Source organism: Salminus brasiliensis, chromosome 25 (assembly GCF_030463535.1).
Source record: "Salminus brasiliensis chromosome 25, fSalBra1.hap2, whole genome shotgun sequence".
Lineage (NCBI taxonomy): Eukaryota > Metazoa > Chordata > Actinopteri > Characiformes > Bryconidae > Salminus > Salminus brasiliensis.
This window is the reverse complement of record NC_132902.1, coordinates 20,304,866-20,321,303: the sequence shown is the minus strand read 5'-3', so window position 1 is coordinate 20,321,303 and position 16,438 is coordinate 20,304,866. Positions and strand designations below refer to the sequence as shown.

General features: G+C 43.8%; 1 protein-coding gene across 2 annotated transcripts in view; it reads left to right on the top strand.

Annotated features, from left to right (window-relative positions):
* The window catches only part of tshz3b (teashirt zinc finger homeobox 3b), a 55,922-nt gene extending 48,843 nt beyond the window's left edge, over positions 1-7,079 (top strand). For both annotated transcript variants that reach the window (XM_072671046.1, XM_072671048.1), the window contains one exon: positions 1,977-7,079. In XM_072671046.1, the coding sequence (XP_072527147.1) occupies positions 1,977-5,428 (3,452 nt within the window). In that variant the 3' untranslated portion in view covers positions 5,429-7,079. The remainder of the gene's footprint in view (positions 1-1,976) is intronic.
* The last annotated feature ends 9,359 nt before the right edge of the window (positions 7,080-16,438 follow it).

The window sequence follows — 16,438 nt, the reverse complement described above, 5'->3', positions numbered from 1 at the left end:
AGACATTGTGGTAAATGCTTGGACTACTCATACACTTACTATTTCAAGGAGCAGGCTGCATCACCAGCATTTTTAACCCACAACTCCACTGTCATTTAGGTTTCCCTGCCAGTACTGTCAACTGCAGAAAATCCAGACCAAGATTTCGATGCTCAGAAAGGATGAAACCCTGAATAGAAGGCAATGCAAAATAAAAGTCAAGTAAATTTAGAGCATTTCTGATTGGTCAATTCATCCACAATTATTTACATAATGTACAGAGCAGCTACAGGGTTCAAACAATAATGGAGATACCTGTTTTTCATTGGACAGCATTGATACACACACACACACACACACACACACACACATATATATATGTGTGAAAATACATTAAAATACAAACAAATTAACGCAAATACAGTAAGTTAGAAAACTAAGATGAATTTCTACTTCAGATTTCCCCTTGATGCCCTCAGACATTGTACTTAAACAGGCTGCATTACCAGCATTTTTACCCCGTGTTTAAAAAAGCTGGCAGACACTAAACTCTCCCTTGTCATTTAGGTTTACCCTGCCAGTACTGTCAGCTCCAGAAAAGCCAGGCTAAGATTTCGGTGCTCTAAAAATGATGAAACCCTGTATCAGAGAAACACAAGTGCAATTCAGCATGTTTAACATTGTTGGACTAAACACAACGGCAGCGGACGCCTGGCTATTTCAGATTAAAGAGCCTGTCTTTGTTGCAAAAAGCAAGAAAAAAATAATAAAAGTCCATGTTTGCGAAGGTTCATGTCGTGTGCTGTGCATGCGTGTTGACAGATATTGTATTTAGATCTGAATCTATATGCTGTGTGTTGAAATTGCGGCCTGCCGAGTTTGACGGCTGCAGTCGTTTAAAATGATAGAATATGTTCACAGAGAAGCCCTGCTTACTGTCCTCACTTAGAGCTGTTTACATACCTGGCCCATGCGTGATCAACAGTTACGCCGTGGAATGTGCGGAATTACCCCGATGTGTTATACATCCTCCCTACCACACTCGCTCTATCTGTCTCTCTCCCAGCCTCTTTCTCATTGTTCCCTTGCGTTTTTCTTGTTCTTGCAAAAATGACAATACGTGAAAACAATTACATGCTTTATTCCGTAACTTCATCCTAATGCCTTCCCCATCTTGCAGCGTTCTTTAGTTTTTTTCCCCCACCAGCTATTGTATTCAAACGTGAGCCGAGCGCACACACTCCAGGCTAAACAGTAAATAATAACTTTCAACTTTCTAATCTTTTGTAATTGACGCAAATGTGTTTTGTGGGGGCAGATTTTACATCGGAAACATACATACATTCATTTTTATTTACGAGCTGGCAAGCCTTTGCAGAGTAATGAGTGAAAATGCTTTCTTAATTTAAATGGCGAGTGTGTCTGTTAGGGAATGCATTAGAGGCTGCAGAAGAAGCGTAAGACATATTAATTGACAGACAGGAACTGCTGTCTCTGAGGTTGATACAAGTAATTTATTACTTCAGAAACGAATGCCACCTCCAGAATGTGCTTCATTAATTTCAAATTTAGTTTTAATTTCAAGCTGTTGCCCCTTGAGAAGAATAAGGTGGCAACTTGGGTTTGAAGAGACATTTTCTCTTTCCTTTTTTTTTTTTCCCCCCCTTGCTCTCTCCCACTGTCTCTCCGTCTCACTAGCTTTCTCTCTTCTCAGAACAAAGGCAAGGAGAAATGTAACTTCATTTCATTTGGCAATATAGCGCAGTAGTGAAGCTGAGAAGGAATTACTGCAAAGACTTTATGATATGAAATGGCCTGACTGTTTTATTTGTCAGTAGCGGGAGGAAAACACTGATGCCTAACATTTCTATCAACTGTCTGTATGCTCTTCAAGACGTCGTAGGAAGCAGTTTGTGAAATCTTCATAATTGGACGGAACAATAACAAGCTTCTTTGTTTCTGTCTTTTTCTTATTTTTTTATTTTTTTTCCCTGCAGCATATGTTCCCGAGGAGCTGAAAGAGGCGGCCTTAATGGACGAGGACGTGGACGGAGACGATTCAGCGGTGGAGGAGGAGCCTGCCATGAAGTACATGTGCCAGGACAAGGACTTCCTCCTCAAAGAACGGCCAGGCTTCCACGACTCTCCAGCGGCAGACCTCTCCAGCCACGAGATGGACAGCGAGTCACACCTCAGCGAGTCTAGTGACCGCATGTCAGACTTTGAGAGCGCCTCGGTGAAGAACGAGGAGGATGGCACTGCCAAGGAGCCACTTACGTCACTATCCTCGACGGCGTCCATGAGGATGACAAACACGGCCCCGCCCGGCAGCGAGGAAGCCACTGCCGCAGGCCCGGACAGCCTAGAGCAGATGAAGGCCATTTACACCAGCTTCCTGACCAATTCCTACTGGTCATCTCTGAACTTGAACATGACACAGCCTCCACCTGAAAAACCCCCTCGCAGCCATAGCAGTAGCAGCAGCAGTAGTAGCAGCAGCAGCTGCGGTAGCGGGGGCTATGACTGGCACCAGTCGGCTGTGGCCAAGACCTTGCAGCAAGTCACACAGAACCAGAACAGAATACTGCACCCAGCATCTGAGCCAAACCTCTTCAGCACTGTGCAGCTGTACCGGCAAAGCACCAAGCTCTATGGCTCGATCTTTACTGGTGCTAGCAAGTTCCGCTGCAAGGATTGCAGTGCAGCCTACGACACGCTGGTTGAACTTACCGTGCATATGAACGAAACGGGCCACTACCGAGACGATAACCATGAGACGGACAGCGAGGGCACTAAGCGCTGGTCCAAGCCCCGCAAGCGGTCCCTACTGGAGATGGAAGGCAAGGAGGATGCCCAGAAAGTCCTCAAGTGCATGTACTGTGGCCATTCCTTTGAGTCACTACAGGATCTCAGCGTCCATATGATCAAGACGAAACACTACCAGAAAGTGCCTCTCAAGGAGCCCGTGACACCCGTGGCGGCCAAAATCATTTCTTCAGCTCGCAAAAGAGCCCCTATTGAGCTGGAACTGCCCAGCTCACCAGACTCCAATGGTGGCACTCCCAAACCCTCTCTCTCAGACACCACTGACCTGCTGCAGAAGACGGCCAATCCCTACATTACCCCAAATAACCGCTACGGGCATCAGAATGGCGCCAGCTATGCATGGCAGTTTGAATCTCGGAAATCCCAGATCCTAAAGTGCATGGAGTGTGGGAGTTCCCATGATACCCTTCAGGAGTTAACAGCTCACATGATGGTAACAGGCCACTTCATTAAGGTCACCAACTCTGCCATCAAGAAAGGCAAGCCCATCATGGAGTCGCCTACCACCCCAGCCCCTACCACTATGCCCTCCGCTGAGGATAAGGTACAGTCAGTACCGCTAGCTGCCACAGCTTTTTCCCCCCCTCCACCTGCACCCCCTCCACCAAGCATATCCCCCGCCATCAGTGCAATGGAAATTAAGAAAGAGGAAAAAGAAGAAGAGTGCACCAAGGAAGTCACCAACAACAGCAAAGAGAAGAAAATGATAGAAGATGAGCCTGAGGAGAAGTTTGACATTTCCTCCAAATATCCATATTTGACTGAAGAAGACCTGGAAGAAAGCCCTAAAGGAGGGTTCGACATCCTCAAGTCACTGGAAAACACTGTCACTTCTGCCATCAACAAAGCACAGAATGGCACGCCCAGCTGGGGAGGCTACCCCAGCATCCATGCTGCCTATCAGCTACCGAACATCATGAAGCTTTCCTTGCGCAACTCAGGAAAGAGCTCCCCTCTAAAGTATATGTTTTCTGGAGAAGAGATTCTGTCCCCCACCAAAAGCCAGCCCCTCATCTCCCCTCCAAGCTGCCAGACCTCACCTCTGCCCAAAAATAACTTCCACGCCATGGAGGAACTTGTTAAGAAAGTGACGGAAAAGGTGGCCAAAGTGGAGGAGAAGATGAGAGATCCTGGTGCAAGAGCTTCCCCTCTGAGAAGAACCACACCTTCTCCTTGCAGCAGTGAAGCCGGAGACTCTGCCAGAGGGGAGTCACCCAAAGAGAGGAGAGGAGCCAAAACACCAGAGAGCAATGGGTCAGCAAATGTTCACAAGGACTCCAATGGCGAGGCCCTCACAAAAGAGTCTTTAGAGAATGGCACCGACCATGCTGTGAAGACTCCCGTCACCTCCCTGTGCAGCAGCACCGCAATTATAACTGACCATCCCCCAGAACAGCCATTTGTCAACCCCTTAAGTGCACTTCAGTCTGTCATGAATGTTCATCTAGGTAAAGCTGCTAAACCTGCCCTCCCATCTCTGGACCCCATGAGCATGCTCTTCAAGATGAGCAACAGTTTGGGAGAGAAGGCAGCCGTAGCTGCCTCCACTCCAGCTCAGACCAAAAAGACAAACGAGCATCTTGACCGCTATTTCTATCACATCAACAATGACCAGCCCATTGACCTGACCAAAGGCAAGAGCGAAAAGAGCAGCTCCATGGGATCAGCTGTGTTGTCTTCCTCCACCTCAACTCCTTCTTCAGTGTCACCCTCTTCGACCATTACCATGGCCAAGGCAACCTCAGCTGTGGCCTCGTTCATGTCCAACTCACCTCTGCGTGAAAACGCCCTGTCTGACATCTCGGACATGCTTCGGAACCTGACAGAAAGCCATGCCTCCAAATCTTCCACGCCAACCAGTCTGTCTGAGCGGTCAGACATCGACGGTGCTACACATGAAGAGTCTGAGGACATGTCGCCGGCTCAGAAGCGCAAGGGCCGGCAGTCCAACTGGAACCCTCAGCATCTGCTCATCCTACAGGCGCAGTTCGCTTCCAGCCTGCGGCAAACGGGCGACGGCAAGTACATTATGTCCGACCTCAGCCCACAGGAGCGCATGCACATCTCTCGCTTCACCGGCCTCTCCATGACCACCATCAGCCACTGGCTGGCTAACGTCAAGTACCAGTTGAGGCGGACAGGTGGCACCAAGTTCCTGAAGAACCTTGACTCTGGCCACCCTGTGTTCTTCTGCAGTGACTGTGCTTCACAGATACGTTCTCCTTCCACCTACGTCAGCCATCTTGAATCCCACCTGGGCTTCCGGATTAGAGACTTGGCTAAGTTGTCCGGGGAGCAGCTAGCCAGCCAGATCTCGCGCCACACTAAGGGGCTTTCTGAGAAACTGCTTTCAGCCCAAGCTCATGTCCTGGCACACTCACTCTCAAACCCCAACACCAATCCCAGCCCTAGTCCCCATTCCCATCCCCATTCCCACTCCCACTCCCACTCCCACTCCCCCTCCCCTTCCGCAGAAGAAGAGGCCAATGGCACTACGTATCAGTGTAAACTGTGCAACCGGACTTTTGCTAGCAAGCATGCTGTCAAACTTCATCTGAGCAAGACTCACGGCAAATCCCCCGAGGACCACCTTATGTATGTCTGTGAACTGGAGAAACCTTAGCGCTGGTCAAGGACACACTACACTTGTCTCCCACTCGTGTCTGTTCCTCTTGCTTTCTCCGAAGCCTTCTGACGAACTGATTTCTTAAAAGCAAGACGAACTGACTGACTAACAACGAACTAACTGCACATAGATGCCATTAAACTACTGTTTAGTTTCGGCACATGATGTGTGGGTTTTCCTCCTGGAATAACTCATTCTGGTCCAGAGACGGTCTCCTTCCTCATTTTAGGTAAAAACTGAAAATGTAGAAAAAAACAACAACAAAAAAAAGGATACTTTTCTAACTGTGCAGTGTTGAGTGAAGAGGTGCTGTTGTCACTGGTAAAATATGAAGGTATATAAGAAAAAAACCTAAAATGAAGTTGTATGTATTTGGAAGTTGTGTAAATTGGATTCACCTTTTTTTGTTTTTCCTCCTTTCTTTGGCATCGCTGAGATGCAGTAAGCTGCATGCATTGATGAAACGGTTTAGTTCCACTTTTGATAACTGAATCTCTCTTTCCTTCTTTCTTTTTGTCAACGTGACCTATGTGTGCTGGTGTCAGCAGACAAAATTTAACCCTCTGAGTACGCCCAAGCACTTGTACGTGAATGAATCCAGAATATGAGAGAAATCAGTCTGATATATTAGAGAGGCCACATTGTGAAATTGTGGATTTTGCTAACTAACAAACATGAAAACAAACAAACATGAAAACAAACAAACAAACAAACAAAAAAAACGGAAGATTACCATACCTGAGGTTCAACCTTTTAGTGGCTTCTGATGCAAAATGTGTGAATCCAAACGACAGTCTTTCAGTTCTCTGAAATCAGGGGCCTTTATGAATTCAGGTCGGTGTAAAAAGATGTACATAAAAACGTATAAACTAATTTCTGTCTAAATTATGCATCATTTTATATTTTTAATTTAAGAGGAGTATGACTATCTACTGGTGCACAATATATGAAGACATTAATGAAATTGTTTTGCACAATAGTTTTATAAATGTTATTTAATCAGATGATATGAAAATGAGAGGAAATAAAAAACAACAAAAAAAAACACAAATAACATCCTAAACTTTTACTTCCACCTCGTGCTCAAAGGGTTAAACTTCTTGTACAAGACAAAACTTGTTCCATCGTTTCTTGAACATTTAAAAGGTTGTACAAAAGATGCTACTTTATAACGCAAGGAGGAATTCCACAGTGTAACCTATTATTTATAAGCACTCTTGGTTGTTGTTTCATATTGTAGAATGCCTTTTTGATTGGTAACTTTTTATGTTGTTCTGTCTAATTACTCTCCCATGATTCCGCACTGCAGCTTTATCTTTATTTTATTTTTTTTGTGTTTTTTTTTTTCCCTTTTTTGGGATATGAAAGGTAACTATGGTTACCTTGCCTCCGATTGACAGTTCTGCTACATTTTTGGCAGTTAATTTACTGAAATAACTAACAGCTGCCAGTGAATGGAAATCTAATGTGTAAAATATTGGCATGTAAACAGCACAGGCACTGTTATGCATTCTGTGCCGTGATTCTCTCTCTCTTTTTTTTTGTTTTTGTTGTTGTTGACAATGAAGCACCCATTATATGACTTCATATAACCTTTTTTTCTACTGCAGCATTAAAATGAAAATGTTTTGGGGTTTTTTTGCAATAACTTGACGTGTCATGGCTCACAAATTTGTCAGGCGTTAGTGGCTGGGTAATGAGCAGACTGAAAGGGGAAATGGTGTCAGTGTATGGGGAAGGACGGCGCAGTGATGGGGATCAGTCACTTTGTGGCTAGATCGTACACTGCAGTCTTAGTTTGTGTGTGTACGTGTGACTGTGTGTACGTGTGGTATGTTTTATATGTGTCTTTAAGACTGATATACACTATACACAGACAAGTTCTACCAATAGAATAGGACTCTCTGGAGCAGATAAACCTGAACCTACTGGCACCATGCTGCCTAATGCCAGAGGGGTGTAATATAATGTCAATATAGTGCACTTTATTAGACCTTATTTCAAAAGCCATTTTTGGCTGCAACACTCTGTAAAACTTCAGCGAGAATGGGTGGAGCTTACATGCTGTACTCTGAACAGGTGTATATATGTAAATATTGGGGTTTTAAGGTTTTTGTGACATCATAAAAAAAATATTCAAAATGGGCCGTTTTTTTGCAGCTCAGTTTCCATACATGCACTCCACACACTCAGGAGTTTGCGTTTTTCTTGATATGAGCTCTTTCAGCCTAAACATTATAGGTCGGTTGACCAGACAGGGATATATGCTAGTATTTCCAGCTGAGAATCTCCAGTCAGAGGGCTGTTTAGGCCAGGATTAGGCCTTTTTCCAATCTGGAAAAGCCACCTTAGGTTCTCTAAAAGCACAATAAATTAAGTACAACTGTTCAATTGTTTTCCGAGCATATTATTCATTTGTAGAACGACCCAATTTAGAGCCTAAATACTGCGAGTAGCATCTCTCATATCACTCTCTTGATTTAACTCCCTGCTTGGTGACATATCTATTCACTAAGTCTTCTAATATGGTTTAACTGGGGAAGCATCAGACAGTGTGAAGTGAAAAGTGCCCTTCCCCCCCCCACCCCCCCTTCTATTTCGGAGCCGGGATGTAGCGGATAATTGCATAAACCCTGGCATTAACTGTCTCATTTTCACCATTTTATTCCCAGCTCTGTAATTAGTGCAGACTTATATTTTGCGGGGATAGATTTGTTTGGGCTTGGCGCAGGATGACAACAATACTGCATTGAGGAGTGTGTGACTTTCAAGTCCTGTTTTACATGGATCAACAATTAGACATGCACACACACACCAAACACACACACACACACACACACACACACACAAAAAAAAAACTCCTATCTTGATATATGTGATGGTGCCTGTGTGTGTGTGTGTGTGCATACGCATGGAGTGTGTGGATCGAGGGGGGGGATGGGGGGGGGGGGGGGCGTATAAGAAATATTTTATAATGGTGTGACTTTTTTTCCCCTCGAAAAAGTGTTTCCTCTGTTTAGTTACTGAATATGTTTCTCGTCATTTCTGTCAGGGAGCATTCAACACACAGGCGCACACCCACACACACACACACACACACACTCACGTCAGCAACCAGGTAGAGGGGACTTCATGCATGGTGACAAGGTGCTGCTGTGTGTGAAAATGTCAGCCTTCACAGGCTTGCCTGAAGTCTGGCGCCGTATTTAAGGTGCTCATTAGTCGCAAAGAAAATATGCGTGAAATTGAAGTGTAAGAAAGCCATTTCTCTCTCTCTCTCTCTCTCTCTCTCTCTCTCTCTCTCTCTCTCTCTCTCTCTCTCACTCTACGAGCCAAGCCGAGCCCAGGCACTGGGGCTTATTAAGGTTCAAAACAAGCATGCAAGGAGACAATGTGTAGCTATCAAGAAATACCTACACACACACACACACACACACACACACTCACATATATACACACACACACAACATACTCTCCTCTGTACGGTTCTTCTCTCAGAGTATTATTTCACAGTTTTTCAGTCCATACATGACACTTATGTAGGGGGACACCATGTAGCTGTCAGGAAGCTCCTATACTCCTACTTCTTCATTTAAGGCCTATATACTGACATTATAACACCGCCTATGTTGATGCAGTGTGTCCAAATGTTTGTGGACACCCCCTCTAATGAATGCACTACTAGTCCCTATAGAGAAGTGCTGTCAGTAGAACAGGACTCTCTGGATGAACAGATAGACATGGACCTATGGGCACCATGCCTAATGCCAGGCATGGGCTAGAGGGGTATAAAGCCCCCCAGCATTGAGCTGTGGAGCAGTGGAAGAACTGTGGTTGGTGCTCCATGCAGTACTTCTGGGGTGAATAGGGGAGTTGGGGATGAGGTGGGGTGGGGTGGTTATCACCCAACATCCTGACCTCACTAATGCTGAAAATCTATTAGTGACTGTTACTCCAAGAAAAGCAAGATAAACCCTTTTGAAATGAACTACATTCACAATGAATGAGCGAGTGTCCCAATACTTTTGTCTAGGGTGTATTTTATATATCTTGTGTAGATGTTGTAGGTTGTGGGACTAAATGTGAACTGAAGATCCACTGAACACCAGCAAACACTGGGACGTGGTCAATGGCCCATTTATGGTCATGAGTAACATAAAAGCAACAGAACGAGACAAAACTACGGTGGACGTAAATCACTTCGGTCAATAAAAATGGTCAATGGCCTATTTACGTTTCCGTTTATGGCATTTGGCTGAAGCTCTTATCCAGACTGACTTACACGTGAGTCATGTTACACAGATCGGGGAATGTAGCATCAGGAGTCCTGATCAAGGATTTGTACTGGTGTAGCCTGGTGTGCTTGTCCATTCAGGTAGTTGCCACCCATTACACTACACCAAATCGTGCAGTGTTTTTTTACCTGACTGTGCTCAAAAGCTGCACGATATGGGTTATATTAATGCTACATATTTAAGGATGTGCCAATCTGTGAATTCTAGGCCCACAATTTCAATGTATGTCTGTATATACAGAAACACATATAGCACTGATTTTAGCATTCAGATATAAATGCAGTATAAGATGTAAATATTTTAGTGCGGTAATCCAGTGTCACCTAAACAGTGTCAGAGTCAATTAAAAACATTTGAATACTGATATAGTTCTGATATCATTGAGCTTCCATATACGCATAGATGCACAATACACTTGAAGCTTCAAATATGGCTCGGCTTGACCCGCCACCCCTTAAGGTCCACGGAAGACAAGCATCCAGGCCTTTTTCTGTCTTGGCACCGAAGTGGTGCAATGAACTTCCCCTGGGTGTCCGAATGGAAGAGTCACTCGCTGTCTTTAAACGCAGACTGAAGGCCCACCTCTTCTGACAGTACTTGGGTGAAGTGTAGTGTCTCCATGTTGACTTTTGTGTTTAGTGGTATGAAGGCTTGAGAGGTATCTTTAGATCCTAGCCTTTACAAACTAAGGGTATTTTCTAAGTAAACAACGAAGCACTTTTGTAAGTCGCTCAGGATAAGAGCATCTGCTAAATGCCTTAAATGTAAATATAAGTCCAAATATGCATCCATATATAATTTTGAAATGCCTTGTAACAAATAATAACCAACCAACAATAATATTGGTGGACTAATAATGTGAAAAAAAAAAAATACACATTTTATCTAATCAGATGTCAGGCATAGATTATTTGAAATAATATAAACAGAACAAAATATAACATAACATAACAAAAATAATTAGTCTATTCATGTCATAAAATAGATGGTGTAACAATATCTTCTCTAGAAATTATAGACATAGGGGACATAGGACTCATTTACTGCTTATACAGAGCTATTTTTTCAAAAAATCAAGCATGCTTCCACATCTAATAAAAAGCACATTAAAATCAATACACCCAAAACATAAGGGATGAAATAAAATAAAGGACAGGTCACATGATCATAAGTAAAATCAGTATAAACAGTAAATCATTCTGGTCAGAAAAGAGTGGTCAGTGGCCTGTTTTTCCTTTGACATGCACTAGGATTGCATGATATGCATTATAAGTATAGTATATTAGGTCATAATTATCATATGCCTAATTATTTTTCTTCCCAATTTTATATAGCCAGTTATCCAACTCACTACTCCAACTCGTTAGTACCCTCGCCCCTTCACATGTAACGCTCCGGACACTGGGAGGGTGAGGACAGAAACATGCCTTCTCCCACTCCTCTTTCCCCCTGTAGAGAGCAAGGCCAACTGTGCTCTCTCAGGTTCTGGTTGCTGATGGCAGGCAGCATGACCAGGATTCAAACCAGCAATCCTCTGCCATAGTGATGCCTTGTAATATATAAAAATAACAACAACAACAAAAAAAAGCTAATATTTTGAAACAGTTAAATACTGGGCTGCACGATATGATCAAAAAACTTACTTTTCCAGGTGCGCCCAGGAACCGCGGCAAAAGCGGATAGGAAGAGATAGATGGATATAATTATATGAATAGATAGATGGTAATTATGAATGCCTGATTTAAATAAATAAATAAATACATCTTATTTGGAACAGTCAGTGGTCATATTGGTGACCGGTGATGGGCTCAGTTGCATACTGCCACTATATTGGGATTGCTAATGCCGGTATTGGTCAACAAACAATATATCAATATATCGTGCAGCTCCAGCATCCTCAACGACATTCTGAGCCAATCGAATGAATTTACCCCAGTTGCAGGAATGAGTCATACAGCATTGTTATAGCACGCAACCAGACAATGACCCCCGACATCATTTAATGCAACGTTGATTACAACAGGGCACCGAGCATGTGCACAGTTGCCACCATCCTACTGCATGCATGCACTCAGCCAGAGAAGGCGCCCAGGCAGTCCATGCCAGTAAGCTGATCAGAATGAGTGGTTTATGTCTGCGGGTTTGAAGAAGGCCCTGATAGCTTTATCAGTGTAATACCACCACAAAAGACCCTGTGCTGTCTGGAGCGCAACGAAAAAACCCTCCAATCAGCTCAAGCTCAAAAACCCAGTTCAAAACGAATGGACACAACGTGCTGCAGGATCTCAAGCCTCTGTGGAAACATGCAGGCTGTGTGGAGGAGCCAAACTGCTGGAAATTTGAGAAAATTAGCCTTTCACACATGCATGCACACCTATACACACACACATTGGCACCAGTGTATCCCACGACAAGACAATCACAATGCTAACAGGGTTAACCATTCTCTCAGTACAGGCTTTTGCAGTACTACTAGCATATCCAGATGCTGTAATGGTACTGAAGGAACTAACTAATTGATGGACACATGTCAGGCAAAATCTAAGATGTTTCAGTAAAGTATTTGGACATAGCTGACTATTAGCAATTAGCTCCTGTAGCCTGACCTATACACTGCATTACTTAGCTCCATAAACAATCAGATTTCTACACAAATATGCTTTTATTCACACATTGCTGACTAAAATATGATTCAACTTTTAAAAACGCCCCCCTGTGACTTTACAGCAGAGCCGCCACCTCAGACGGATCACCCACTGTGCATAGGCTGCAGATCTCTGCTAGGTTCTCAGGTAAAAACTACATTCAATGAAATATAAAAAAGACAAACTTAAAGAATAGACAGATAGAAACAGATGCTAATAATAATATTGCGTTGCATTACATACTACCCTTAACAATAGATAAAAAGCTAAGCATGAAAATTAAGGGACTGAAAACTCTGATGCATTGGCTAGCAAACTGCAGTGATATAGGAAGAGAGACAGAGAGCCTTCTCTCACCTGTTGAGAGCAAGGCCGATTGTGCTCTCTCAGGCTCCGGCTGCTGATGGCAGGCAGCATGATGCAGGATTGAAACCAGCGATCCTTGGGTCAGAGTGATGCCTTGTAATATCTTAAAATAACATCAGCTAATATTTTGAAATGGTTACATATTATAACTACCTTTATAAACATTTAAATACAATAATAAATATACCATTTTTGAATAAATACCACATTTGACAAAATTATAAAAAAAAATGGGATGCAAAAAACAATATAAAAGCAATTGAATGCTTAAAACTACACTAAAAATGACTCATTTTGATCAAAAATAATGCAGGCTGCTCTTTAACCACCTCACACAGAGGGTCCACAAATGTCTTTCACTATATTGCAGTACTAGTTTTGCAATCACAGTATGTCCAGACCATGCAGCCCTACTCTGCAACAATGGGGCCTGATTGATTCAGTGCTGCTGACCCTCTGCTTCGCTTTGTCCATGGAGCGAGCGCTCTCTCTTAACCTGTGTTATTTACATGCAGTGTAATTCACCATCCAACAACAGGCTCACCTTGGAAGCTCTCCCATTAGACATGCTAATTTAGTGCGTATTGTAAATCCTCTCAAATCACACTCACGCAGAGCGGGGGAAAAAGCACAGATTTAAAAAATACAGGCACTCCTCTAAATCATGGGCGTGTCTCGGTGACCCCGGCATTACCCTGGGCCGAGGACGAGGAGAGTGCGGGGAAGGGAGAAGGAGATAGAGAGGGAGGGGGCACGGCACTTTGTAATGCGCCACAGTAGATCTTCCAGCCGTCACCTTACCAAAGTATCTTAAAATAACGCTTGTGATGAATGCGCAATTTCCCTAATTTACGGGGCCTCGGTGTGCTCTCGGCTACACGTGGGATGGAAATCTTAAATGGGGCTTGAACGGCGCTCCTCACAACAAGAAATCAATATGCCACACGGCTTAGGGAACTATAGCTGCAGCGGCTAGGAGAAAGAGGGACTAATTTCCACTGAACACAGTGGAAGTATGTATGTATGTGTGCTTGTGTGTGTGTGTGTGTGTGTGTGTGTGTATGTGTGAGTGTGTCATTTGCGCCTCTTGTCTCAGAGCAGGTTGGCTGTCATTGGCGCAGTGGGATGACAAAGGGCATAATGGTGCCGCGCCGCAGTGTAGCATTACAAATGGAAATCACCAATCACCCGAGATACAACACACACAGGATGAGGTAATAAGGTCTCTCTGAGCGCATACGCTCACACACAGTGCATCTGCGTTCATACTAACACCGGTGTGTGTATGTGTGTGGTAAGAGGACAACACAGGGCCTATACTAGCTCCTAAAAAACAACTGGATGCTACACATTAGCCACACACATGCAGACACACAAGCACAGGCTAAACCTAATATATATATATATATATATATATATATATATATATATATATATATACATATATATATATATGAAGGAAATGCAGCATGTATGCAAGTACGATCAACACACAAGTCCCTATAGCCACTCGCTAAAGCTAAAAGCCAGAGATGCTGCATGCTTTCAGCCCCTACACACACACACACACACACATCCACAGGTTAACCAACTGCTATAAATGCCATACGTTTTCCCCACCTAGTGCACACACACAAATGCTTATGCTACCTGTGCATGCATTAGTAACACACAGAAACACACTGATAACTATAAACTGGATGTTATATACACTGCTCAGCCATAACATTAGTACCACCTGCCTAGGATTGAGTAGGTCCCTCTTGTGCCGCCACAGCAGATCTGACCATTTGAGGCACGGACTCCACAAGACCTCTGAAGGAAAGATGTTAACAGCAGAACCTTCAAGTCCTGTAATAAATTAAAAATAAATTATATTTGTACATTTGTATATATATATATATATATATATATATATATATATATATATACAAATATACATGCTAATGATTATAACGTATGTGCCATCTGGACACCATATGGACTAAAGTATTACTAAAGTATATACCTACAGGAGCCGATTCTAAATCCATAGGCATTAATATGGAGTTGGTCCCCCCTTTGCCAGGTTTGGAGCTCTGCAGTTATTAAGTCAGCACTCAGCGACCCCGCTCTGTAACTTCACATGGCTGAGTTGCTGTAGATTCTAAATGCTTCCACGTCTCAATAATACCACTCACAGTTGATGGTGGATGGACATCTTAGAGGGAAGAAATTTCACCAAGTGATTAGTTGTTGAAACGGTGGCTGAATGCTGAATTTCATACAGTGAATGCTGGTTAAACTGGGGATCAGCATATCCACTCTATTTCCGGCGACCAGCGAACCAGCATTCAATACACAGCACAGGCTGGTTCCTTGCAGCCAAGCTGGTATATGCTGCACATACTGTAAGTGTATTTATGTATGTATTAGATAGAGTGTACAACTTCACTAATGCTAACCAATGACTATAAATGCTACATATTCATACTATCAATAACATACAAAGGCACAGATCCCTTTTTGCAAGTGCATACAGTAAATGCACATGCTTACAATTAACCCTATACCCATCCAACGCGACCCATACAAAAGGCATGGGTATGTTAATAAGCTCTGTGTTTCAAATGCATGCATTTCTGTTAATCTATTTGAATGCCTTCATAACAGCGTGATTTCTGCCTGTCTTTGAAGCATGCCGAAACGCAGACCCCAGAGAGGCGCTGATATTCTGCATTTCAAATGCTCCCGTGCTCACACTGCTGCCTTAATGACATTGATGCTAGACAGCTGCTAGGTGATAAACTGCATAGCTTAGCTCGCTACTATGCTCCTGAAATCTCACTGGTTGCATGGCTCGAGCCGTACAAAACGCGCTCGGCTCACTTTTGAGACACGGATGACAACTGAAAGCCCAACAGAATTGTGTTGAAAGCATCTGTGTGTCTATGTATCCCCCCCCCACCCCACCCCCAAATCTCTCACACCTCCATTGTCTATGATATGGCTAGCTCCCTGTTGACCTCTTTTTGGCCGAGGAGTTAAACAAACATGGCCCTGACATGGGCCCCTTGCCCGGTCGCTCACCCCTCACCTTTGACCCCAGCTCTGGGTGAGCGGCAAGCTACTGGCAGGCGTCGTCCACACAGGATTGCTCACAAAGGGCCAAATGCAGGCCACAGAGCAGGGTCAGGCCCAGATCAGTAATGCTGGAAGTGCCAATAGAGGACTAGTTGGGCAATTTGAGGACACATTATAGGTTGATCTATGATTATTTATGGTTATTTATGTTGGGAAGCTGAGAGGACAGACTGCAAATTAAGAGGAATTCCCCTGAAGGACACAATCCCTGAGAGTGGTTTGAAGTTAAGGGATGTGTTTTAAAGAAACTGGCCAAATCAGGTTATTTCTGCTTTTGTTGGAGTAACTGTCAGAGCGTTAGTGAGGTCAGGATATTGGATGACCACCACCCCACCTCATCCCTAAACTCCCCAGCTCATCCCAGAAGTATTAGATAGAGCACCATCCATCATTCCTGAGAACACAGTCCCACTGCTCCACGGCTCAATGCTGGGGGACTTTATACCTCTCTAGCCCACGCCTGGCATTAGGCAGCATGGTGCCAATAGGCTCATGTTTATCTGCTCTAATGAGGCCTATTCTATTGGCAGTACTTCTCTACAGGGACTGGACAAGCTGTTTGTGTGTGTGTGTGTGTG